General features: G+C 39.5%; 1 protein-coding gene across 1 annotated transcript in view; it reads left to right on the plus strand.

The window, feature by feature from the left end:
• Positions 1-12,879: 12,879 nt before the first annotated feature.
• LOC126188021 (Down syndrome cell adhesion molecule-like protein Dscam2) overlaps positions 12,880-26,994 on the plus strand; it is a 55,781-nt gene continuing 41,666 nt past the window's right edge. Inside the window, exons 1-4 of the mRNA XM_049929439.1 lie at positions 12,880-12,958; positions 13,179-13,196; positions 14,767-14,865; positions 24,245-24,430. Of these exons, the coding sequence (XP_049785396.1) occupies positions 14,817-14,865; positions 24,245-24,430 (235 nt within the window). The 5' untranslated portion in view covers positions 12,880-12,958; positions 13,179-13,196; positions 14,767-14,816. The remainder of the gene's footprint in view (positions 12,959-13,178; positions 13,197-14,766; positions 14,866-24,244; positions 24,431-26,994) is intronic.

Consider the following 26,994-nt stretch of genomic DNA (forward strand, 5'->3'; position numbering starts at 1 on the left):
CTTGGACACTTCGCATATACAACTCCTTTTCTTTTGCTGCCTCTGATGCACTCATAGACGGTGTATCTGAAATGTCTCTCTTAGTTTGGTTATAATAAAATTAAGTCGGTGACATCTTTTAAAACTGCTGTTTAATTACAACTGCAATAACTGCATCAAAGCAGTCAGCTAGCTTGGAACTGATTATCTCAAGCAAGTGCAAACAGTAGAAGTGAAGTGGTACTTGCCATGTCCTGATGTCTGGTAACTAACAGATCATGGAGTTGTTGTTGTTGTTGTTGATGATGATGTTGTCATGGTCTCTAGTTCAAAAACTGGTCTGATGCAGCTCTTCATGCTACTTACTCTATCCTATGCAGGCTTCTTCATCTCAGAGTAACTATTGCAAATCATATCCATTTGAACCTGCATACTGCACTTGTATCTTGGTCTCCCTCTGCAATGTTTGCTCTCCACACTTCCCTCCAATGTAAAATTGACAATTCCTTAATGTCTCAAAATGTGTCCATCAGCTGTTCATTTCTTTTAGTCAAGTTATGCCATAAATTTCATTTTTCCCCAATTCTATTCAATGTTTCCTCATTAGCTACACATACTACTCATCTAAATTTCAGCATTCTTCTGTAGCACCACATTCAAAAGCTTCTATTCCCTTCTTCTTTAAACTGCTTATCATGCACATTTCACAACCATACAATACTACACTTCAAACAAATGACTTCAGAAAAGACTTCCTAATCCTTAAATTTATATTCAATGTTAACAAATTGCTCTTCTTTAGAAAGGCTTAGCTTGGCATTGCCATTCTACATTTTATATCCTCTCTGCTATGTCCATCATATGTTATTTAATTGCCCAAGTAATCTGCTACTTTTAGTGACTCGTCTTCTGATCTAATTCCCTCAGTGTCATCTGATTTAATTCGACTACATTTCACTAGCTTTGTGTTTGTTAATGTTCATCTTAGGTCCTCCTTTCAAGCCATCCATTCCATTCAGCTGCTCTCCAAGTCCTTTGCTCTCTCTGACAGAATTACAATGTCACTGGCATGCTCAGTACATAGATTGAATACCTTTGGGAGTAGGCTACAACACTGATTGTCAACATGCTCCCTAATGCCCATTACTGGGTATTCCAGCTTTCAATGTAAGTGGTGGGCAGTAGTGATTTGAAAAACATTTTCATTTGGTTTCCATAAAATGTTGACATAAAGTAATTGTTAACTAAATATTATGATGGGTGCACACTGCATGCAGATGCAGGAGGAGCTGACCGCAATTTGCAAAGAGCTGAATGCACTTTTGCCTATGGGCTGCTGCCTCAGGGTGCAACAGTAGTGGAGAATGTGGCATGTCACATGGGACACCTCATATGTCAGTTGTTTTGACCATGGGCTGTGCTGCAGAGGCACCTCCTAGTGTACCCGACACAGTGGATCCACCCTCACCACAGAGTGAGCAGTAGGTGGTAATGAATTCATGTTGCTTGAGTTGGGGGGCCAATATGGAGACTGGTCACTCCGTGAGTGGACAAGTGACCACTGCTTCAGTTGGGTCTGAGCAGAAACGAGGGGGGAGGGGTTTACTAGTTATCACAAACTCCAACATTGGGTGTGTTATCGGGGCCCTTAGGCAGATAGCATTCAGGACTGGACAGGAAGCCAATGTGCACTCGATATGTCTGCCAAGGGGCTTCATCCGAGATGTGGTGGTGGCCCTGCCTGCGGATATCAAGTGCGCAGAGTGCAGTCATCTGCAGGGTGTGCCTCATGTTGGCATCAACGATGTCTGTCATATGCATTCTGAGGCCATCCTCAGCTGATACAAGTGGCTAGCAGTGGTGGTAAATACTGCTGGCCTTGCGCTGTGAGTGAAAGCAGAGCTCACAATTTGCAGCATTGTTCCCACAGTTGATCGAAATCTTTGTGACAGTTCTAAATACTAGTTGGAGGTCACTTTAACCTACCAAGTATAGGCTGGGATGTCTATGGATTCATTGGGAGTGGGGGTGGGGGTGGGGGAGGGGGGGTGTACAGACAGATAGTCATGCAAAATACTTTTTAAAACGTTTTCTGAAAACTGTTTTAATTAATTAGCTCAGCAGCCCACACACAATGGAAGTATCTTAGCTAAAATAGAAATGGTGATTAGCAATGATAATGTCATTATAGCAGTTATGATTATGAAAGTTAATAAATTAATTAAGAAGGTTAGGAGAGCATTTCTACTAGGAAGATCACATAAGCAGTTGTTAGCATCTCACTTAGACAGTAAACTGACATCTCTTAGTTCCAGTAAGATGGACATAGAGTAATTGTGGGCAATGTTTAAGCAGATTGTAAATCGTCGTCTGAAGAATGTCTAGTAAGTCAATTAATGATGGAAAGACCCATCATGGTTTAATAATGATATTCAGAAAATGCTGAGGAAGCAGAGGCTCTTACACTCTCACTTCAAAAGAGAACAAGCAAATGATGACAAGTAAAGATTAGTGTTTGTGAAAAGATCTATGCATGAAGCATACAAGTACTACCGCCATCATATGTTAGAGAAAGATCAGGCAGAGAATCCTATATAAAATCACTAAGTGGGTTTCGGGTTTCCATCCAGTCACTTGTTGACCAGTCTGGTGTGGCAGATGAAGATAGGAAAATGAAAGCCAAGGTTTTAAATCTGATGTCCAAGAAGTCGTTCACGCAGGAGAATCGTACAAACATACCATCATTTGACAACTGGACAGACTCCCATATGGACAAAATAGTAATAAGCATCCCTGGCATAGGGAAACAACTGGAAGATTTGAAAGCAAGTAAATCACAAGGTCCAGGTGGAATCCAATTTCAGTTTTACAAAGAGTACTCTAAGGCATTAGTCTCATACTGAGCTTGTATTTATCATGAATCTTATCGCCTGCCAGCCGGTGTGGCCGAGCGGTTCTAGGTGCTTCAGTCTGGAACTGCGCTCGCTATGATCGCAGGTTCGAATCCTGCCTCGGGCATGGATGTGTGTGATGTCCTTAGGTTAGTTAGGTTTAAGTAGTTCTAAGTTCTAGGGGACTGATGACCTCAGATGTTAAGTCCCATAGTGCTCAGAGCCATTTGAACCATTTTTTTCTTATCGCCCAACACAAAGTCCTAAGTGACTAGAAAAAAGTACAGGTGACTCTTGTGTTTAAGAAGGGTAAAAGAACTGACCCATAAAATTGCAGACCACATGATGTACTGTGAAGTATGGATGAAGGGCAGCAGGCAGATTCCATATTTCTAGATTCTGGAAAGCATTTGACTGGTGCCCCACTGCACACTGTTAATGAAGGTACAAGCATATGGAATAAATTCACAGCTATGTGAGTGTCTCAAAGATTTATAAGTAATGGAACCCAGTATGTTGTCCTCAATGGCAAGTGTTCATTGGATGGCAAGTGTTCATCAGAGACAAGGGTATCGTCAGGAGCTCCCCAGGGAAGTTAGGACCACTGTTGTCCTCTATATACATAAATGATTTGGCAGGTGGGTTGGGCAGCAATCTGCAGTTGTTTGCAAATGGTGCTGTGGCGTATGGTAAGGTGTCGAAGTTGAGTGACTGTAAATAGATACAAGAAGACTTAGACAAAATTTCTAGTTGGTGTGATGAATGGCAGCTGGCCCTAAATGTGGGAAAATGTCAGTTAATGTGCATGCATGAATAGGAAAAAGAAACCTTTAATGTTCAGATACAGCATTAATAGTGTACTGTTTGACACAGTCACATTTGTTAAATATGTGGGCGTAATATTGCAAAGCAATATGAAATGGAAGGAGCATGTGAGGACTATGGTAGGGAAGTGTGGTTCATCTGTAAAGGAGACCATATATAGGATGCTGGTGAAACCTGTTCTTGAATACTGCTCAAGTGTTTGAGATCCATGCCTGGTCAGATTAAAGGAGGACACCGAAGCAATTCAGAGGGCAGGCTGCTAGATTTGTTACCAGTAGATTCAGACACCACCTAAATGTTATGGAGGTGTTTCGGGAACTCAAATAGGAATCCCTGGAGGGAAAGTGGTTATCATTTCAAAGGACATTATTGAGAAAATTTAGAGAACCAGCATTTGAAGCTGACTGCCAAATGGTTCTACTGCTGCCAACATACATTATTCATAAGATCCAGGAAGATAAGATACGAAAAATTAGGGCTCATATGGTGGCATATAGATAGTCATTTTTCCCTTGATCTACTTGCTTGTGGAACAGAAAAGGAAATGACTGGTAGTGATATAGTCTCTGCCAGGCTTCGTATGGTGGCTTGCAGAGTACCGATGTGGGTGTGGGTGGATGGATTATTACATGATTTAACTAGCTGTAACTCTCAGTCCCTTCTCAACCATTGCTACCCTTCAACTTTTATGACTGCTGTTTGGTTTCTGCAAAAGCTATAAATAATCTTTTGCTCCCAGTGTTTACCCATGCTACTTTCAGAAATTTCAAAGGTGTATTCCACTCAACATTTTTGAAAGCTTTCTCCAAGTCTGCAAATGCTATAAACATAGATTTTCCTTCCCTTAACCTATCTACTAAGACAATTTATAGGTTAAAAATGAAGATAGTGTGCTATTGCATACACATCTGTTTAAATTGGTTTACAGTGTATTTGTCAATCTTGCCAACTATTTCTCACTATGACACATATTCTGTCTGACTTTAACATTAATAATATCAGGTATTCCTAACCATCCAAATTTGGTCTCATATTATATCATATATACTCTGCTGTCATTTTTTTTATTATTTCATTATTGTAGAAATCCAAAGTGCCTTGCAGTTCATATTCATAATGGGATCCTACATATGTGCATGTCTTGGAATCATGTTGTTGCTGTGTGGTCTTAAGTCCAGGGATTGGTTTGATGACATTTCTCTTCTCCCAATTCTATTCAATACCTCCTCATTTGGAGTTATATACATGTAAAAAATACTTACGCAATTTAATGTAACCATCCGAAACTAGTTTCCTCCACTATCTCTCTTCTTACCTGAGGTTTCTAATGACCCTTTTTCTTTCTTTCAGCACCTGGCATTACTGTCAGTGAATTCATTATGATGTATGGATAGAGCATCCATAGGCTACATCACGTGTTCAACTTTGTTCAGTCAATGAAGATGTGCATAGTACTAAGCAGCTGTCTGAGGGTGATTTTTGAAGGGATCAGAACAAATCATAGCAACCATTATTCCATGTCTGTTTTAATGTACAACATTGTTGCACCTCAGTTAAAAGGGTTTTTGTATATCAGAGATTTGTGATCATATTAATCTCATGAATTACATTTGATACAACCTGGAACTCATAAAATAGAAAACATCAGTATGCTTACAAGCTATAAATACACACATACAATAGTCTACACACAGAACACAATAGAAATTATGTGTAACGTATACTCATGAGCAGCTGTGTTTTAAATGGCTATTGTGTGTGATGGCATCTCTGTGATCATGGTAAATGAACTGATGTGTCGCATTACTGAGATATAGCCAAACTTTGCACTGGCAATTGCCAAGACAGTTGAGCATAGTATAGGGAAGATACAGGGTGTCCAGTGAAGGATTCCCTGGTTTCAAAAACTAAGTATCTTCAAAACTAAGATCGATAGTTGAGTGCAACAAATGGTTTGTTTATTGTGGAAGCTGTAAGAACTTTGCACAGAAGGTTTGAAGTAGTTTCAAACCTGCTAACATATGGTACTGTAATCACAATATTCCGCACTTATAAATAGTGTGCCACAGCTCAGAGCAATCGGTTCCACCATCAAAACATGAAAGGTGGTCAGCTTACTAGAGGAAGAGGTTCAAATCATGAGTTTCGTTGAACAATGTCTTTTTCTGGTACTGGTATACCACAGGTTAGAACAGAGTCCCACAGCAAAAAGGCACAGTTTTCAAACATGATTTAATGTTCCAAAATGACCTGCAGTGAAAATCATTTGCATGCTTTCCACCAAAGTCCAATGGACAGCCAGCATGGCTGATGATCTAGCAGGGAATGTTGGCCACAGGCAAACAGTAATTACTCCTGAAGATGTAGCCATGGTTTCTGGAATTGTTCAGCAAAAGCTGAGAAAATCCATCTGAAGAAGTGCAGCAGACACTGGTTGAAGCAATCCAGCATGCAGAACATACTGAGACACAGCCCACATGTTTTCATTCAAAATTCGAACTCACCAGGTCATACTTGTATGGGTGTGCAGCAGAGAACTGACTTTGCAAACTATATTCTCACAATGATTGATAGTGAAGGAACTGATATTGGCTGCATCTGGTTGGGCTGTAGTATGCGGCTGTGGCATGTTTGCATATTTTTCCGTGCGAGCAAAGATCATTGGTGAACATTATTTTGTGATTTTGGCACAATTTGTCACAACACAGCAAGCATCTACATCTACATCTACATTTATACTCCGCAAGCCACCCAACGGTGTGTGGCGGAGGGCACTTCACGTGCCACTGTCATTACCTCCCTTTCCTGTTCCAGTCGCGTATGGTTCGCGGGAAGAACGACTGTCTGAAAGCCTCCGTGCGCGCTCTAATCTCTCTAATTTTACTTTCGTGATCTCCTCGGGAGGTATAAGTAGGGGGAAGCAATATATTCGATACCTCATCCAGAAACGCACCCTCTCGAAACCTGGCGAGCAAGCTACACCGCGATGCAGAGCGCCTCTCTTGCAGAGTCTGCCACTTGAGTTTGTTAAACATCTCCGTAACGCTATCACGGTTACCAAATAACCCTGTGATGAAATGCGCCGCTCTTCTTTGGATCTTCTCTATCTCTTCCGTCAACCCGATCTGGTACGGATCCCACACTGATGCGCAATACTCAAGTATAGGTCGAACGAGTGTTTTGTAAGCCACCTCCTTTGTTGATGGACTACATTTTCTAAGGACTCTCCTAATGAATCTCAACCTGGTACCCGCCTTACCAACAATTAATTTTATATGATCATTCCACTTCAAATCGTTCCGCAGATATTTTACAGAAGTAACTGCTACCAGTGTTTGTTCTGCTATTATATAATCATACAATAAAGGATCCCTCTTTCTATGTATTTGCAATACATTACATTTGTCTATGTTAAGGGTCAGTTGCCACTCCCTGCACCAAGTGCCTATCCGCTGCAGATCTTCCTGCATTTCGCTACAATTTTCTAATGCTGCAACTTCTCTGTATATTACAGCATCATCTGCAAAAAGCCGCATGGAACTTCTGACACTATCTACTAGGTCATTTATATATATTGTGAAAAGCAATGGTCCCATAACACTCCCCTGTGGCACGCCAGAGGTTACTTTAACGTCTGTAGACGTCTCTCCATTGATAACAACATGCTGTGTTCTGTTTGCTAAAAACTCTTCAATCCAGCCACACAGCTGGTCTGATATTCCGTAGGCTCTTACTTTGTTTATCAGGCAACAGTGCGGAACTGTATCGAATGCCTTCCAGAAGTCAAGGAAAATAGCATCTATCTGGGAGCCTGTATCTAATATTTTCTGGGTCTCATGAACAAATAAAGCGAGTTGGGTTTCACACGATCGCTGTTTCCGGAATCCATGTTGATTCCTACATAGTAGATTCTGGGTTTCCAAAAACGACATGATACTCGAGCAAAAAACATGTTCTAAAATTCTACAACAGATCGACGTCAGAGATATAGGTCTATAGTTTTGCGCATCTGCTCGACGACCCTTCTTGAAGACTGGGACTACCTGTGCTCTTTTCCAATCATTTGGAACCTTCCGTTCCTCTAGAGACTTGCGGTACACGGCTGTTAGAAGGGGGGCAAGTTCTTTCGCGTACTCTGTGTAGAATCGAATTGGTATCCCGTCAGGCCCAGTGGACTTTCCTCTGTTGAGTGATTCCAGTTGCTTTTCTATTCCTTGGACACTTATTTCGATGTCAGCCATTTTTACGTTTGTGCGAGGATTTAGAGAAGGAACTGTAGTGCGGTCTTCCTCTGTGAAACAGCTTTGGAAAAAGGTGTTTAGTATTTCAGCTTTACGCTTGTCATCCTCTGTTTCAATGCCTTCATCATCCCGGAGTGTCTGGATATGCCGTTTCGATCCACTTACTGATTTAACGTAAGACCAGAACTTCCTAGGATTTTCTGTCAAGTCGGTACATAGAATTTTACTTTCGAATTCACTGAACGCTTCACGCATAGCCCTCCTTACGCTAACTTTGACATCGTTTAGCTTCTGTTTGTCTGAGAGGTTTTGGCTGCGTTTAAACTTTGAGTGAAGGTCTCTTTGCTTTCGCAGTAGTTTCCTAACTTTGTTGTTGTACCACGGTGGGTTTTTCCCGTCCCTCACAGTTTTACTCGGCACGTACCTGTCTAAAACGCATTTTACGATTGCCTTGAACTTTTTCCATAAACACTCAACATTGTCAGTGTCGGAACAGAAATTTTCGTTTTGATCTGTTAGGTAGTCTGAAATCTGCCTTCTATTACTCTTGCTAAACAGATAAACCTTCCTCCCTTTTTTTATATTCCTATTAACTTCCATATTCAGGGATGCTGCAACGGCCTTATGATCACTGATTCCCTGTTCTGCACTTACAGAGTCTAAAAGTTTGGGTCTGTTTGTTATCAGTAGGTCCAAGATGTTATCTCCACGAGTCGGTTCTCTGTTTAATTGCTCAATGTAATTTTCGGATAGTGCACTGGAGGATCAACCAGGCACCAAGTGGTTCATGCAAGATGGGTCCTGATCACATGGCACCGATCAAGTGTTTCGCTTTTGGTGATGAATACTTCAGGAACAGAGTCATTGTGTTGGATTATTCCTCATTTACTGGTACAGGGATAGACTGGCCTCTATATTTATATGACCTGACCCCTTGCAACTATTATTTATAGGGTATGTTGAAAGACACTACCTCCTAGAATCATGTCACCATACTGGATGAGCTCGAATTGGCAATCTGTGTGGCAGCTGAGTCCATTTCTATTGAGAAACTACAGGATGTGATGGCAAATTTCACTGTTCATTTGCACTGTCTCCATACTGCAGTGGTGGATATTGTGAAAAGATTGTGAAATGATTGTAAAGATTGCAGGACAAGTTTAATTGTGCACGCTGATTCTGTATGAGCTGCACAGTGTACAGTGCCTTGTGTTAGCAGCTTCTCTTAACTATTTCATAACTTGAAACTTCATGGCAGATTAAAACTATGTGCTGGACCAGAACTTGATACTGGGACATGTGTATTTCACAGGCAAATGCTTCACCAACTGACCTGCCCTCACAGTTCGGCTCCATCAGTACCTCTTCTCCTACTTCTGAACTTCACTGAGGTTCTTCTGCTGTACCAGTCATGCAGGGCATGTAGGGAACCTTTGTCAAGTCTGGAAGACGGAAGAAGAGGTATTGATGGGAGTGCAGCTGTGAGGGTGGGCCGTATTTGTACTTGGATACCTCAATCAATAGAGCGTGGGCTGGGCGGTTTTTTAGGTTAGATGGCCTCGGGCAAGTGCAGAAAGGGCAACAGCCTCAACGGGTGCGGGGCAAAGTCAGGACATGCGGGGACCAAGCAGCAATCGGTATTGTAATTGTAAACTGTCGAAGCTGCGTTGGTAAAGTACCGGAACTTCAAGCGCTGATAGAAAGCACTGAAGCTGAAATCGTTATAGGTACCGAAAGCTGGCTGAAGCCAGAGATAAATTCTGCCGAAATTTTTACAAAGGCACAGACGGTGTTTAGAAAGGATAGATTGCATGCAACCGGTGGTGGAGTGTTCGTCGCTGTTAGTAGTAGTTTATCCTGTAGTGAAGTAGAAGTGGATAGTTCCTGTGAATTATTATGGGTGGAGGTTACACTCAACAACCGAGCTAGGTTAATAATTGGCTTCTTTTACCGACCCCCCGACTCAGCAGCATTAGTGGCAGAACAACTGAGAGAAAATTTGGAATACATTTCACATAAATTTTCTCAGCATGTTATGGTCTTAGGTGGATATTTCAATTTACCAGATATAGACTGGGACACTCAGATGTTTAGGACGGGTGGTAGGGACAGAGCATCGAGTGACATTATACTGAGTGCACTATCCGAAAATTACATTGAGCAATTAAACAGAGAACTGACTCGTGGAGATAACATCTTGGACCTACTGATAACAAACAGACCCAAACTTTTAGACTCTGTAAGTGCAGAACAGGGAATCAGTGATCATAAGGCCGTTGCAGCATCCCTGAATATGGAAGTTAATAGGAATATAAAAAAAGGGAGGAAGGTTTATCTGTTTAGCAAGAGTAATAGAAGGCAGATTTCAGACTACCTAACAGATCAAAACGAAAATTTCTGTTCCGACACTGACAATGTTGAGTGTTTATGGAAAAAGTTCAAGGCAATCGTAAAATGCGTTTTAGACAGGTACGTGCCGAGTAAAACTGTGAGGGACGGGAAAAACCCACCGTGGTACAACAACAAAGTTAGGAAACTACTGCAAAAGCAAAGAGAGCTTCACTCAAAGTTTAAACGCAGCCAAAACCTCTCAGACAAACAGAAGCTAAACGATGTCAAAGTTAGCATAAGGAGGGCTATGCATGAATCGTTCAGTGAATTCGAAAGTAAAATACTAGTTATCGACTTGACAGAAAATCCTAGGAAGTTCTGGTCTTACGTTAAATCAGTAAGTGGCTCAAAACATCATGTCCAGACACTCCGGGATGATGATGGCATTGAAACAGAGGATGACAAGCGTAAAGCTGAAATACTAAACACCTTTTTCCAAAGCTGTTTCACAGAGGAAGACCGCACTGCAGTTCCTTCTCTAAATCCTCGCACCAACGAAAAAATGGCTGACATCGAAATAAGTGTCCAAGGAATAGAAAAGCAACTGGAATCACTCAACAGAGGAAAGTCCACTGGACCTGACGGGATACCAATTCGAATCTACACAGAGTACGCGAAAGAACTTGCCCCCCTTCTAACAGCCGTGTACCGCAAGTCTCTAGAGGAACAGAAGGTTCCAAATGATTGGAAAAGAGCACAGGTAGTTCCAGTCTTCAAGAAGGGTCGTCGAGCAGATGCGCAAAACTATAGATCTATATCTCTGATGTCGATCTGTTGTAGAATTTTAGAACATGTCTTTTGCTCGAGTATCATGTCGTTTTTTGAAACTCAGAATCTACTATGTAGGAATCAACATGGATTCCGGAAACAGCGATCGTGTGAAACCCAACTCGCTTTATTTGTTCATGAGACCCAGAAAATATTAGATACAGGCTCCCAGGTAGATGCTATTTTTCTTGACTTCCGGAAGGCGTTCGATACAGTTCCCCACTGTCGCCTGATAAACAAAGTAAGAGCCTACGGAATATCAGACCAGCTGTGTGGCTGGATTGAAGAGTTTTTAGCAAACAGAACACAGCATGTTGTTATCAATGGAGAGACGTCTACAGACGTTAAAGTAACCTCTGGCGTGCCACAGGGGAGTGTTGTGGGACCATTGCTTTTCACAATATATATAAATGATCTAGTAGATAGTGTCGGAAGTTCCATGCGGCTTTTCGCGGATGATGCTGTAGTATACAGAGAAGTTGCAGCATTAGAAAATTGTAGCGAAATGCAGGAAGATCTGCAGCGGATAGGCACTTGGTGCAGGGAGTGGCAACTGACCCTTAATATAGACAAATGTAATGTATTGCAAATACATAGAAAGAGGGATCCTTTATTGTATGATTATATAATAGCAGAACAAACACTGGTAGCAGTTACTTCTGTAAAATATCTGCGGAACGATTTGAAGTGGAATGATCATATAAAATTAATTGTTGGTAAGGCGGGTACCAGGTTGAGATTCATTGGGAGAGTCCTTAGAAAATGTAGTCCATCAAGAAAGGAGGTGGCTTACAAAACACTCGTTCGACCTATACTTGAGTATTGCTCATCAGTGTGGGATCCGCGCCAGATCGGGTTGACGGAGGAGATAGAGAAGATCCAAAGAAGAGCGGCGCGTTTCGTCACAGGGTTATTTGGTAACCGTGATAGCGTTACGGGGATGTTTAACAAACTCAAGTGGCAGACTCTGCAAGAGAGGCGCTCTGCATCGCGGTGTAGCTTGCTCGCCAGGTTTCGAGAGGGTGCGTTTCTGGATGAGGTATCGAATATATTGCTTCCCCCTACTTATACCTCCCAAGGAGATCACGAATGTAAAATTAGAGAGATTAGAGCGCGCACAGAGGCTTTCAGACAGTCGTTCTTCCCGCGAACAATACGCGACTGGAACAGGAAAGGGAGATAATGACAGTGGCACGTAAAGTGCCCTCCGCCACACACCGTTGGGTGGCTTGCGGAGTATAAATGTAGATGTAGATGTAGATGTAGCACTTGAGCACAAAAGGCAAAGGTCCCAAGTTTGAGTTCCAGTCCACCACATGGTATTAATCTGCCAGGAAGTTCCAACCAATTTACTTTATCTTTAACTAATAGGAAGCAGAGTTACGTTAGGCAGATCTATCAGTTTTTCATAAGGCACCACCTTCTGACAGGACGCTAATAATTAATGGTAGGTCTAAGGGTTTGATGTTCTGTTCACTGTTGTCTTTGTTATGTATGAATGTCACTTCCTGTATCAAAATATTGTCTGATTGTTTCTCCAGTGGGATATGTAAACCTTTTTTGACTATGTAAAATAATGAAACAGTGATATATCCCTATCTTTGTCGATATCAACACTACCACATCCCCTTACAAACTTTTTGATAGTAAAAATTTATTTTCTTATCTTATTTTTTCCAATAGACTCTTACATGTAAATGATTTACAGGGGGAAAAATATCCAGGAAAATGGCCAGATTCGTATCAACACAGAATGGACTCTTCACATGATGTCATTACAAACAACAGATGCAGGAAATTATTCTTGCAGAGTAGAAAACGTACTGGGAACTGATGAAATAACATACACTGTCACAGTGAAAAGTAAGTAAAATAATATATGTCAGTATTTCACATTGTTAAGTGATTAACTGAAAAAGATCAGTTACGTAAATTATTGCATGTAACTTCATTTTTAAGTTGATGAATGTTCTTAATTTCCTAGGTTTTAAGACTTCTCTGAGAGCTGTAGTATTATGAAGGAAATCATTGCTGAAAATATAAGTATAAAAGAATCCTTTTCTCTTCTTACATGCCTCCAAAGCCCGAAGGAGTCATGGTGGTAAGCACAAGAACAAAATTTCCAAATTTCTACTCTGTCTTTAGGATCAAGTTCATTAACACACCATCATACCAGCTGCAAGCAAGCACCTAAATATTCTAAAAATATAAAAAAGTTATGTTCTTTGGTGCAATTTTAACTGTGGTGAAGATGTAATTTTATGAATGCAATTACAAATTCAGATAGAGATATTTCACTAAGTCTGTTTTAGCTACTTTGTAGTACTCATTAAATAATGAAGGAAAAATTGATAAGCTTCCAATATATATTTAACATTGAGAATTGTAATAGAAAATTTGCTCAACTGAAAAGAACATATCCATGTGTCTCTGTTATATAATTAATGAAGGTGTGATAACATTTGCATGGCATACGAGTCACTGGCCATGAAAATTGTATGCACAAAACCATTGCCTCTAAACATCAAAATAGTCCTTCTCTCTACTTTATTGGACATCTACAACAGTCTGATTTTGTAATCTCTCACTCTTGATTTCTTTTACTTTGTAATTGATTGTACACTTCAGTTTTTACATTGAAATAATAGACAGATATGAGTCAATTATGCTTTTTCATGAAATGACAATTTTAGTAAAACTGCAAGGAAACAGGATTTTTATCTAGTACTAACCTTCAGAAACTGAAATTCTAGTACTGCTGAGACACACATTTAAGTAAAAAGAAGCTACTCTTAAGTTTCTGAACTGTTAGTTGTTCCTTGGGAAGGAAAGAGGGATGTGTCTGGGTAGGTTGTAAAGGGGTGCAAGTAACTCAGACCCCACGTTGAAAGTAGCCCACATTTTGTGATTAGAAAGGTAGACAAATATGAAGGCAAGGCCTCCGAGAGACCAGTGATGGCATGTTGGTGAGGACCATGATAGCTTCAGACAGAAATGATAAAAGCACAGAGTGAGATGTAAAGGTGTTAGAGAGGAAAAGAAATGAGAAATGGAAGGAACAGTATAATTAATAACTGAGATAAAAGAAGAAAAGGAGATGGGAGAAAATGAAAGAGAGGTGAAAAATAATAATAGAAACATTTCAGAAAATAATGAGAATGAACAGTAAATTCCTCTTTATTTACATACATATTCCGTAGATCGTTATAAGTGATTAAGATGCTAGGATATGGAATGAGTTGAGGAATATATAGATGTAGATTACATAGAACACAGCAGACTTAATTTGTAGAAACAGTTGCAAGGAAAATAAAACAAAGAACAAGACAGAAGCTAAGTAGAAAAAGGCCATCATACAAGGATTAGCAATGTTGTAGACTGCATATACAAACAGTAAAAGTATATGCTTAAAAAGTCTATATGTCCCTTTTGAAAACCTTTCTTAATAAACCCACCAAGCTCCTTAATTCGAACTAATTATTTTTGTATGGAGAATTATTATTCTACTTTAGATTGTTAACAAACATGAGCACACACATTTCAAACCTGTTTAAGCATTATTAAGATTTTGTAAGTGTTAGTTGGTACTTGTAACTGTTACTATATTTGTGATTGAACGTAATTATTTCAACTGTAAGTGATCTGTTTCCTTAACTGTTTCATTCTTATAGCCCCACTCGCTCCAGTTGATTTTAAAGTGTCTTCTGCTACGGAAACCAGCATGTTACTCCAGTGGACAACACCCAGCAATAGTATATATGTGCCCGAAGGTATGAAAGATGGAATTAAATGTTATAACTTTGCATTTCTGTAGTTGAATTTCATACTTTTTAATTGCACAAATTATATTTGTGGGAAATATAAAGTGAATCCTCCACAAAACACTGCACATTGACTTGCAGAGTACAAATGTGTATGTAGACATGATGTATCTGCATGTCACACTAATGGAGACCTGTAAAGGCAATTATATGAAATATGTTGTATAGGAACCATATATTGAGCACAAAAATAAAGTTAAAACAACCATATTTGACCTGCTGAAAGAGAAGTTTGTTTCTTGAAGCATCATCCTGGTTCAGTATATGATTTCTGTATGTCCACATGATCTTCATGAGCTCGGTTTTTGCATTAACTGAATTTTGAAAAGAGCATAATGTGGGCTTGTGAGATGAACAATATTGTGGAAGGTGAACAATGGATATACTGTAGTAATCCTCCTGTTTTCTACACCTACTGATTACTACAGCAAGCATAGTGCACACCGACATTAAAACGGCGCACTCACTAGTACGTGAGGTTGCCATCAGGGGCAGCCCAGTAACCAACCACTGTCACCTGGTCAACCATGTGCCTGCAACACTACACCAGCAATGCCTAATGGTGATAGCATCTTTATAAGGACATGCACGGGCCTCCTTTCCCTCAGTAGATAATGTCAGAGAAGGAAAGTTGCTGCTCACCATATAGCGGAGATGCTGAGTCATGATAGGCACGATAAAAAGATTCACACAATCATAGCTTTCGACCATTAAGGCCTTTGTCAGCAGTAGACACACATTCACACACACAGGTACACACACACCCATGTAAACGCAACTTGTAATTATCACAAAATATTTACTGAATCTTTATTCACTAAAAGTAGCACCTGCTCCTACAGCTGAGACAGGCAAACTGATTAAGCCCCTCCACTGTTTACCTTTTGAGATGGTTGATAACATAGTGAAGTCAATTAAACAACTTATTATATGAGACTTTCTTACATGGACATTTTTCACCTTGGCAGATGTGGACTCACAGGGTTCTTCCATTTGCTAAACTACAGCAGATCTGTGGAGTAGGAGATGTCCTTTCTGAACATGTAATTGAAAAGAAAAAAAGAAAATATCTAGAACCATTCGTACATACAATCAGCACAATAACAGTAAACATAAAAGTTAAATCATTTATGTAATTGCATAAAATATCATGACACATACCCAGAGTTATGAGTAACTGATTATACAATAAGAGACTGACACAACTAAAGTATACCACAACACAACATCTTGAACCACACAACTGCCTGCAGGCCAACTCTTGCCAGACTAATATGCACCAAGAATACTATGATACAGGAAGATATTGAAACACTAAATTGGCCCTGTTGATGGAGTACCAAAGTAATGAATGTGCTCATATCCATCACCGAAAGTCTTTCAGCCTTTCTGTGAACAAGCAGTTAGATCTCAGAAATTGTGCAATTGTGGATCACATTTATTGTCATTGTTTTCCTGTTGTTACTGGTACTAATACCTCTCAACTTAGTTAAAATGGCTCTGAGCACTATGGGACTTTTCTGAGGTCATCAGTCCCCTACTTAAACTAACTAACCTAAGGACATCACTCACATCCATGCCCAAGGCAGGATTCGAACCTGCGACCGTAGCAGTCACGCAGTTCCAGACTGTAGCGCCTAGAACCGCTTGGCCACTCAGGCCGGCTCTCAACTTAGTTGACATTTCTTTTAACGCTTGGTACATCTGCTCAACCTGCCTCCTTAATTTGCAGTATACTGTTCTTCATTTGCCAGTTCAAAACCTTTTCTTAATTTTTCCTGTACACTTGGTTCAGGTCTAATAAAGGGTTATTTTTCATAGACTTGGAAAAGTCTTTTTTTCACCTAGATCCACAACTAGCTACTTATGATCTCTTTCTAGATATTCATTTGGGACAACTTTGAGGCCATTCACAGTTTTGCATTCTTATGATCTGTCAGCATATAACCTAACTGTGCAGTTTTAAATTATTTTTTATTTATCTGCATGGAATTCTTTGAATCTATACTGTGGTAAATCGTAAGGATGTGTAATGAGTCACTTTTAGAAGCATAGAGATACAATAAATATATTTACAATAACAAAAATGCAACATAAATTAATGAATAAGCTTACATAGAAAAACATTCATACACTGTCCACCTTCAGCAAGAATGATGAATTTTAGTTAATGCATTCAAAATAGAAATTCAAATGACAATACAAATTTTGAAAACCAGTCATTGATTTATCTGCAGGTACTCATCAAGAAACAAAAGGACTTTTTCGTAACATATTTTTTTAATTTATGTGTAAATGTAGGCAAGATATTAGGTAAACTTTGATATCTGATGGATGAGAGTTGAACATTATTGTGGCAGAATAATGAACACCATTTTGTGCAAGACTTACATGTTTTAATCCCTATGTAAATCATTTTAGGACCTTGTATGGTGATCATGGTATCCACTATTAGATGTAAAAAGAGAATGGTTATTAGGGACATAAAATGTCAAAGAAAACTAGTTTTGAGATGTTTTGGTTAATATTTTGAACCTGTGGAATAGATTTCTGCTAGGACATCTTGGGTGAACATGACTCATTATTCTAACAGCCTCCTTTTGTCTCACAAGGATTTTTTTGGCTGAAGGTTGATTCCCCTAGCAACATAATAAAGTGAAAATAACCAAAATAAGCAGCTTTGATAGCAACCATATCACTAGCAGGGGTAATTACACACAATGCGTAAGTTGCAAAACAGATCTTTTATGAAGATCTAAAGTAAGCCCAGACTAGTTTAACCTGCCATCAGCTGGAATGCCGACAAAATTAAAAGATTCGTGATGTAATATATAAGATTATCATAGTTCTAGTGGACTGCTTCATTTTCTTCTTGAGAGACATGAAACTGCATGTATTGAGTTTTTTCAATATTTAGCATTAAGCCTTTAGGATTAGATGTCTACAGGTAAAGTATTGCACTTATTTTCTAGTTTGCTGGCTGTTCAGCTTTCAAACAGAATTGTAGTATCGGCAAAATGTGCAAATTCATATGTTCATATGTTTATATGTTCATATGTTTATTTATTAGCCATTCAGCATGCTTACCATGCAGTTGGCTTCATCAAAATACATTTTACATATTTCATATAAGTATAGTTGTTACTAATTTTTACATTAAACATTATGCATGCATATACATATATCTTTTTAGTAGTTAGTAATTTGTACATTTTACATCATCATTTTACATATACATATACATATGATTGCACTTAATATCTGTACAAAGTGGGAATCATCAGTTAAGATAAACAGACAAGGCCCCAAAATGGATCCATGTGGCACTCTACCCTTTAACGTGTGCCATCATATGAAAAAGGATGCCATAAATATCATTAAATATCACCTTTTGCTTTGTATAATTCATATATAATTCAATTCATCTGCCAATGCTACCATTCAAACCATAACAGTTGGTCTTTCGTAAGACAATCTTGTGGTCTGCAGTTATCCAAGCAGTATTGTGTGATCCTATGGGTGTCTCTTTTTAGAGCAAGAATTATTCACTGTCAGGTTGTTTTTAATGAACAGATTCAACAAATTTTGTGCTGTAGCCATGGTACCTAGTCCACAAAGACTCATCATGAACACAAAGCCTTTCTTCTTTAAAACCAACCAGTGCACCAAAATCATGTGTTACAGTTAGATTTTCCCAATCTGGGTGTGCTTCCAAGTTGGTCAGGAATTTGACCTTTTCCTCTATTTAACATCATACTCGTGGGATGTTAATTTGGATCACACTACATTTTGTTCCTCTCAAGCTCATAAACAGTTTGATTACTCTTTTTCTTGCAAGCTCAGCCTGGGTGCAAGCATTTATGTCTATATAGAGTAAATTACGTATTCAGCAAAATTACATCTTCAGGTATCCATAAGGATGTGTTTACAAGTTTAGATGTGCGGAGGAAGATGCTCATTTATAAGCACTGTAAATAAGTAGGATGCAGATACTTGAGGAACATACAGTGTATATAGGGCCATCATTAAGGTCAATAACACAAATCATATTAGAATTCAGTAAAGAAAGGAGAAAAAACTAACAATTATCAAGCAGCAAATGATGTAGGGCTACCACATATATGGATTTCTCCAGACACATCCTCTTTTTGGGTAGGGCTACCATAAATATGGATTCTTCCAGATAGATCCTAATTTTGGGCCCTAAAATTTGCACCTGGAAGGAATTTTAAGGTATGTTAAAACGTTTGTGCTGCATCCTGCTACTAGTGTGAGTGTGACCGCGCTGAGTGTAGTTAAATCAACCACCAACTGTATGATGATGATGATGATATTTGGTTTGTGGGGCGCTCAACTTCGTGGTTATCAGCGCCCGTACAATTTCCCTACCTTTGCTCAGTCCAATTTCGCCACTTTCCTAGATGATGATGAAATGATGAGGACAACACAAACACCCAGCACCAACTGTATCAGCACGAGCTGGCTACTAGAGGCTGCCTGTAGGAAGCATGCATAAGACACAGTCTCCATCAGACCTTGTACTGGCAACTCATGCTTATATGTGTGCAGAGCAGCTCTGACTCATCCTCACTTTGTTCTGTTTGTACTGCTCACATCAGCTGTCCTGCGTACTGTTTATGTTTCACCTTCTGTATGATTCTTTTGTCTTCTTATGTGTGGTGTCACTTGAGGTTTATTTCTGTTGTTGTTCGGATGTTTATGACTTAAGCCATATTTGTGTTATCTGGATCAGTTTTGTTTATTACTTGGTTACTACACAATTGGCAGCAGGGATGGGGTGGTTTCCATGTGTACAGTCTTTAAGTGTGGTTTCACCAAGTGGAGTCATCATAAGCACCGTGCTACCAGTCCTGACTGAACAGCTTACTTTGGCATTGACCACGTCAGCTTTGTTTAACATACAGGTTAAGGTTCCACAGGTCTAGCCACCCATTATTCCTCCACATCTTGATTCAGCCGAGGATTGGGGAGCTTATGAAAAGACTCAGAAAGTACTTTCTGGTTTTGGTGTGACAGACTCAAATTCATGTCTTGGTGTGGTCCTAGCACATCAGTTTGCTGATTGCTCTGAACAACCTTTTGCTTTCACCTTTATCCCTCACTCCAGCCCCGCAACGTTACTTTCAGGTGGAACAAGAGGCTCTCATCATAGTCTACGCTGTCCAGAAATTTAAGGGTGTTTTTTCCCCCCCTCTCTCCAAGTTTCATCTTATTACTGACTATAAACCCTTGGTTTCCTTGTTTAACACTCACTTCCTTGCCTGACAAGGCAGCACTCTGCCTGCAATGCTCTTTGTCTCACTTCAATTACAAAATCCATTTTCAAAATATGTCTAAAGATGTCGATGTGGATCCCTTGTCCTGCCTTCCTGTGGGTCCTGATCCTGACTTTGATCATGAAGAATTGCATTCCTTCCATCTTGATATTGCAATGCGGGCCACAACCAAGAGATCTCAATTACAAGCTCACACACAGCAGCTGCTGCTGCCGCCAACCCAGTTCTCCGCCATGTGGTTCGGTTTGTTCAACAAGACTGGCAAGATAAGCTGCTGGGTCAGTCTTTGGTCTCCGTGTGCAACTATTTTCCCTTATTGTATTGCCTCTGTTTTTGATGGTGTTTTGTTATTGTTCACGGAAGACCTCTCCCCTAAAGAGACATGTTTTTCAGCTAGGGATTGATGACAAAATTCTCAGTTTTCTTGTGGCTTGTGAACAGCGTGACAGACAATAGGTAGCTCCCCAGGCACTCCCTGTCCTCCTGGCCCACTCCAGGGCAGCCAAGAGAATGCATTCATGTATACTTCATGGGTCCTTTTTTGAATTCCTATTGGTTCTTGGTTGTGGATGTATTTTCCCGGTTTCCTTACATTCTCTGGTGTGTGTCAACATTGGCTGAGGTCACAAATCATAAGCTTTTGAGGGTTTTTCTTCTTTTGATGGGTTGTCTTGTACCTTAGTTTCCGATAATGGGACTCAGCTCCATTCTCACACCTTTCAATTGCTTTGTTCTTGTCACAGAATTCATCATGTTACAGTTCGACCATTCCACCCTCCATCAAATAGTGAGATGGAAAAACAAGTGTGTACATTAAGTCCCAAATGAAAAGTTTATGTGGATCCATTTCCGGATGAAGCCCTTCTCTGCATTCTGAGTGTCTATTGCTTCATGCCTACCAGGGAGGGTACCTGGCTGAGCTGCTTCACTGCTGGCAGCCACTCAGGCCCATCTACCTTTTGTGGCCTGTGCCACACCTGCTGCAGTCAGGTTCATCTGGACACTTCATGCTGGGATTGCTGGTGTGGGCATGAGGGTTTGGTCACCAGTCTAAGTGGATACCATCCGCTGACATTGCCAGTGACACGATCTTTGTGATGTCGGTATGGCTGATGGGCTGGTAGAGTGCCACTTTGATCAGTTACGCCCACGCTTGTCACCGGATGCTACCAGTTTGCAGGTACAGCACCTGTCACTGCAGCCTGCCCCATCGCCCTCCACCCTGAGCCCGTCCTCACCTGTTATGGAGGCACACGCATCCCACTGGCTTCCTCCCCCACGTGTAGCACCCTGCAGTTCCATCTTCCCAGCACCAGTTGCCAGTCCATCTCCAGCCTTGGGTAGATGCTGCAGCCTGCTGTTCCGGTAGGGCTGCCTACCCTAGCTCCTTTGCCGTCATCACCTCAGCCATCATCAGTGGTGGGTCCAGCCCTGTCTCCTCTGCACTGAGACCTGCCCACTGATGATGGCACAGAAATGGTGATGGCACCTTACTCCCCGGTGATGTCACTGGGTGGCACATGGGATGCCACCCTCGGTTGTGCCTGCATTCCAGCCCTATCCTCTGGTGTCCACCTGGCACATCATCCCACCCTTGCTGTTGGCACTGGCTGCTGCCGCTCCAGATCCAATTGATGCATCTCTCATCAGGTCACTGGCATCTCCTCCATCAACAGGGTGCCCTCTTCACATGAGGGAGAGTTGTAATATATCCTGCCACTAGTGTGTATGAGTGTGAGTGTGCCTGGTGTAGCATCACTGCGTGTGTGTACTTAAATCAACCACTAACTATCTCAGCACAGACTGCCCACTAGAGGCTGCCTGTAGGAAGCATGTACATGGCACTGTCTCTGCCAACCCATCTATCGGCAACTCATGCCTATATATGCATGGAGCAGTGCTGACTCACACTCACTGTGTTCTTATAGTTTGTACCACTCACATCAGTTGTTCTGTGCATCACTTATGTTGCATTTTCTGTGTGATTCTTTTGTCTTGTTATGTGTGATTCACGAGAGGCTTATTTCTGTTATTGATCAGAGGTTTGTGACTAAAGCCATATTTGTGTTATATGGATCAGTTTTGTGTATTACTTAGTTACTTTAGTCTGGAATTTTGAGTCATTTTAGTTCTAAATAAATTATGCAGCACTGGCTCAGTGCAGTGTCTGACATTGGCAACACCACATTTAGACACACAGGTTTCTACACAACTCTCTCTCTCTCTCTCTCTCTCTCTCTCTCTCTCAAAATCTTGTTACTATCATGTGTCATTTTTGCCACAGTAGGTGATCATTAATAAGTAGAAATTGGGCCAGTATTGTCAGTGCTGAACAAGATGGCGGAAATTCTTTCCCCCACTCCCCTTCTCTCCCAGTGATGATTCATATTCTGTTTTTCCTGCTCTTCCTGCCCCACCTAAAATAAGGTTTCATGATGTTGCACATAGATATTCCCAGTCATTGTTTGGTAATGATTCATGATTTCAAGAATGAGCTGGTGTTTAATAAGCTATTAAACTAATAACAAATATACCTGGAAGGAAGTGCACATTTGCTGTATAACTACAAGAAAAGGATCCTTGTTTTATAGACATAGCAGGAATCATTTGGAATGTGAACGTTCGATTTGTAAAAATGGACTGGATGTTGATGTGACAAATTCACTGCAGCAATATTTGGACTCCACAACAGATGTTAAGGATACCTTCAGAAGTGGTTGACTCCATGCAATATTTCACATATTTTATGTAGATATCTCTTCAAAAATCACCTGAACAGAAGGACTTAGAATCAAACATTAAATATCTTTCAAATAAAGGTGTACATGTATGTGACGTGAAATGTCTTAAAGAGCCCTGCTGCCTGAAGAAGTTTGTAAATGAAGAACATGAGTGTAACCATGATTTCACTCATCTTCTTTTTAGGTATCTGGTTAGACGAGCATCTAAAGTGGGATAAACATATTGAAATGCTCAATAAAAAGCTAAGTAAATGCTGCTATATACTCAGAATGCTGTAAAACTGCTGCAGTGAAAAAACAGTAATATTTGGTTATTATGCTCTTATGCATAGTCTATTGCAGTATGGTGTCTTATTTTGGGGTAATTCGAGTCTGGCAAACCGGTCATTCATTATTCAAAAATGAGCATTAAGAATAATGAAAGGGGCTGCACCAAGAGAGCCCTGCAGGGAAATTTTCAAAGAGTTTCAAATAATGTCACTTCCATCTTTATATATCTATGAAAGTATCTGCTTTTTCAAATCTCACCCCTAATTTTATGCTTTAAATAGTGAGTGCCATGACTACCCAACAAGACACAGGAATGATTTCCACAGAGAAACACACAAAACAGCCAAATATCACAAAAGTGCAATATATCACCCCAAAATCCTTTTTAATGCTCTTCCCTTAAGCATCAAAAAGATAGAAAAGTTTCACATTTTTAAAAATGAGCTTAAAAAAATGTTATGAAGAGAATGTTTTTACAGTGTTACAGAGTACATGGATGTTCAGAACACAGTGACATAGTGGTCAATGATAATGATAATTCATATTTGAACGAATGTATGAAAATAGTCTGCCTGTACACACTATAATTAATTAATTAATTAATTATTTTTTGTTCTTTTATTCTCTACTAGAGTGGTCAATGATAATGATAAGTCATATCTGAAAAATAAATGTATGAAATAGTATGCACTATAAGTAATTAATTATTGTTTGTTTTGTTATTATCTACTATACGCTGCATGAGATATATATTTATATATGTTTTACCACCGTAGGCCTATGTTATTAATTTACTGCATAATTACAAACTCATATAATGTTACATGACAACTCCTATATCATTGTATATGATAAAATGGATGCTCAATAAATGAATGAATGAATGAATGATGCTGTTTGTCATAAGTTAGTTTACTCCCCCTCTTTTTTCTGGCCCTGTTGTTAGTAAAAACTGCTTTCAGACTTGAGCATAGTAGATTCAAACAGTCTTTTTGATGATCAATATAACTTTATTTTCAGGTTATAGCTTACATTTCAAACGAGAATTTGGTGAATGGGAAAAAATGATCCTGCATGCTGAAGACAACCACTTTAATCTAGAGAACCTCCAGTGTGGCTCCAAGTATCAGCTTTATATTCAGGCTTTCAATCAAGCTGGACACAGCAACCCCACAGATACTCTGTTTGCTTACACACAAGGAAAAGGCAAGTAATTTGAAACTAGCATAGAAATAGTTTTTTAATAAGTCATTTACTTTTTATGTTCAGCAACAATATTGATGTGCACAAGATAAGGAAATTGTGAAATGTTTTACCTAAAAAACAGCAAAACATAGCACAATATTTTTCTCATCATATTACAGCAAGAATTAAATAGACTAGAACACAACTGAGAAGTATAGTGATGAAATACACTATCCACCCAAAAAGTTCCAAGACTGATTTTATTTCTGGCATCTAAGTGACATCAGTGCAATAACTGTGGTAGCAGCTTGAATTAACAATTGTAAACAACAGATTTGCCTTTGGCCAATTTGGTGTCAACTGGCAGTGGTAAGTAGTGGATGTATGACCATAGTGTGTCAATGTTGTCTCAAAAATTCAAAAATCAAGTGTTCAAGACATACTCCAGAATGTTACAAAGAAGAGAAAAGAGTACACATAGTTTATTCCACGCAAATTGACTCCTCATCAAAAACAACACATGGACATCTGCTGCATCCTGATTGAAATTCAAAGTGTGGACAATTCTTTTCTGGAAAAGATCATCATGGGTGGTGAGACTTGGTGTTGTCAATAAAACAAAGTTCAGAAATTGAATGAAAAATCAACACTTTGATGGCATAACTGACATTGAAGCCATTGTGACATGCAAGTTGAATGATATCTCAAAGAAATACTTTTGTGGCAGTTTCACATGGTTGTATGAACGTTCTATGCATTGTACTCAAGAGGGGGAGAAGACTATGTAGAACAACTGAAGCATTAAAACCATCATCTTCAAGTTTCTTCTTTTTTTATTAATCAGTCTTGAAATTTTTTGGACTGACAGGAATGACAAAAACAATGAAAGGAAATGAATAATGAAATTACTAGTGACAGAATTGGATAAATTTGGTACAAAACTGAAGGTTTCTATTTCTTCATTTTTATACTGTGTGTACACATAATCCTATTGCATTCTTAACTTTTGTACATAATACTGATTACTTTTTTGTACTGTGAGAATCATAATTGTGTTTGTTTATGTAACCACGTGAAAGTAACATTGTGTGTTTGTGGTATCTCAGGCAGATTGATTGTCAAGTTTTCTATAATTTATTATTCTCATTATCTTTTTCTGGACAAAGCAATTCAGTTTACATTCTACAACCAAGAACTTTTGATTTTACTGATATGTATCCTATTGCTGTTATTGCAAATTAATGCTGATTTCTAACTGTGGGAATTAATACTAATGTTACCTAAAAAACCAGTCTGCCATAGCAGTATCACAATTATAACCTATGTTTTAACTTGCACCCAGTATGGTTTTAGTTGTATGTATGAAATGATATTTGTCTCCAACAACCTCCTAACAGAAAGTGTTGAAAGGTGATGAAAATAAGACAGTAGGTCTTATTTTGGTGGTATTATGCAGGTGCAATGTAGGATTTTTTTTCACTGTCCTCTGTAGTTGATGTGATTTTAGTAGTGCTGATGCCACACTGAACATTGCACATTGCACAGTTATAACCCATAACTGGTAGTTAAATTAACATCTGTGTGGATTTTTGCAGTGCCTTTATAACACAGTTGCAACCCTTTCTACATGTTCCAGAAAAGATAATACAACATTGAGTTTCCTGTGGTTCCTTCATCTTCAGACGTAGAAAATTCATTGCCCATCTCACACTGTGAAAAATCAAGGGTACTAGTACACATAATTCAAGCCACTTAAGTTCTGGGACATTAAAAAAAAGAGCTTTGTCACTGACCATTAGTTTGCCCAAATAGGTACTCTGTAAATATATTTGATACACATTTTGATCTGCACCTGTGAAACAGAGCAAACATCCAGAAACAACACATTTTCATAAATACTACTCATATCTATATTGTCAGTAGTTCCCAAAAATTGTCAAGAGGTTCAAGCCCTAGGATAAATGTAAAAATCCTCCAGACTTTCATTGAAGGCAATGTGGGTCTTAGTGGGTGTGAGAAGGCCTGTATTGGTCAGATATGTTGGACTATTTGAGTATTTGTTACTAGTCCTGTACATAGGTAGGACAACTGGAAAAGCAGGTGGTTGCCGAGCACTTTCAGTCATCTCCGAGGGTTCTCCCACGTGTTGGAATCTACAGAGCCAGATTTATTTATTTTATGAATGAATACATACAAAGTGTGTTCAAAAAGAAACTGAACTTTTGCTGTATCAGCTTCATTGCTTATTGTACAATATTTTAAGCATTGTCCCCTTCAAAATAGTCCCCTCTACTGGCAATATACCATTCCTATCATTTCTTCCAGTTTTGGAACACTTCCTGGTTCACATTTTGTGGTATGGTGTGCAGGTTTCTCATCACATTGCCTTGTATCACCTCTGTGGTTTGGAAATGACATCCTTTCAAAGTGTTTTTCAGTTTGGGAAACAGGGAAATGTCTGCAGGGGCTAGGTCAGGAGAATACAGTGGAAGGGGCACAACTGGAATGTGGTGTTGTGCTAGATATCTGCAGACAAGGAATGACACATGAGCTGGCACATTGTCATGATGCAACATCCAACTCTG

This window comes from Schistocerca cancellata, chromosome 5, assembly GCF_023864275.1.
Source record: "Schistocerca cancellata isolate TAMUIC-IGC-003103 chromosome 5, iqSchCanc2.1, whole genome shotgun sequence".
NCBI classification, from domain to species: domain Eukaryota; kingdom Metazoa; phylum Arthropoda; class Insecta; order Orthoptera; family Acrididae; genus Schistocerca; species Schistocerca cancellata.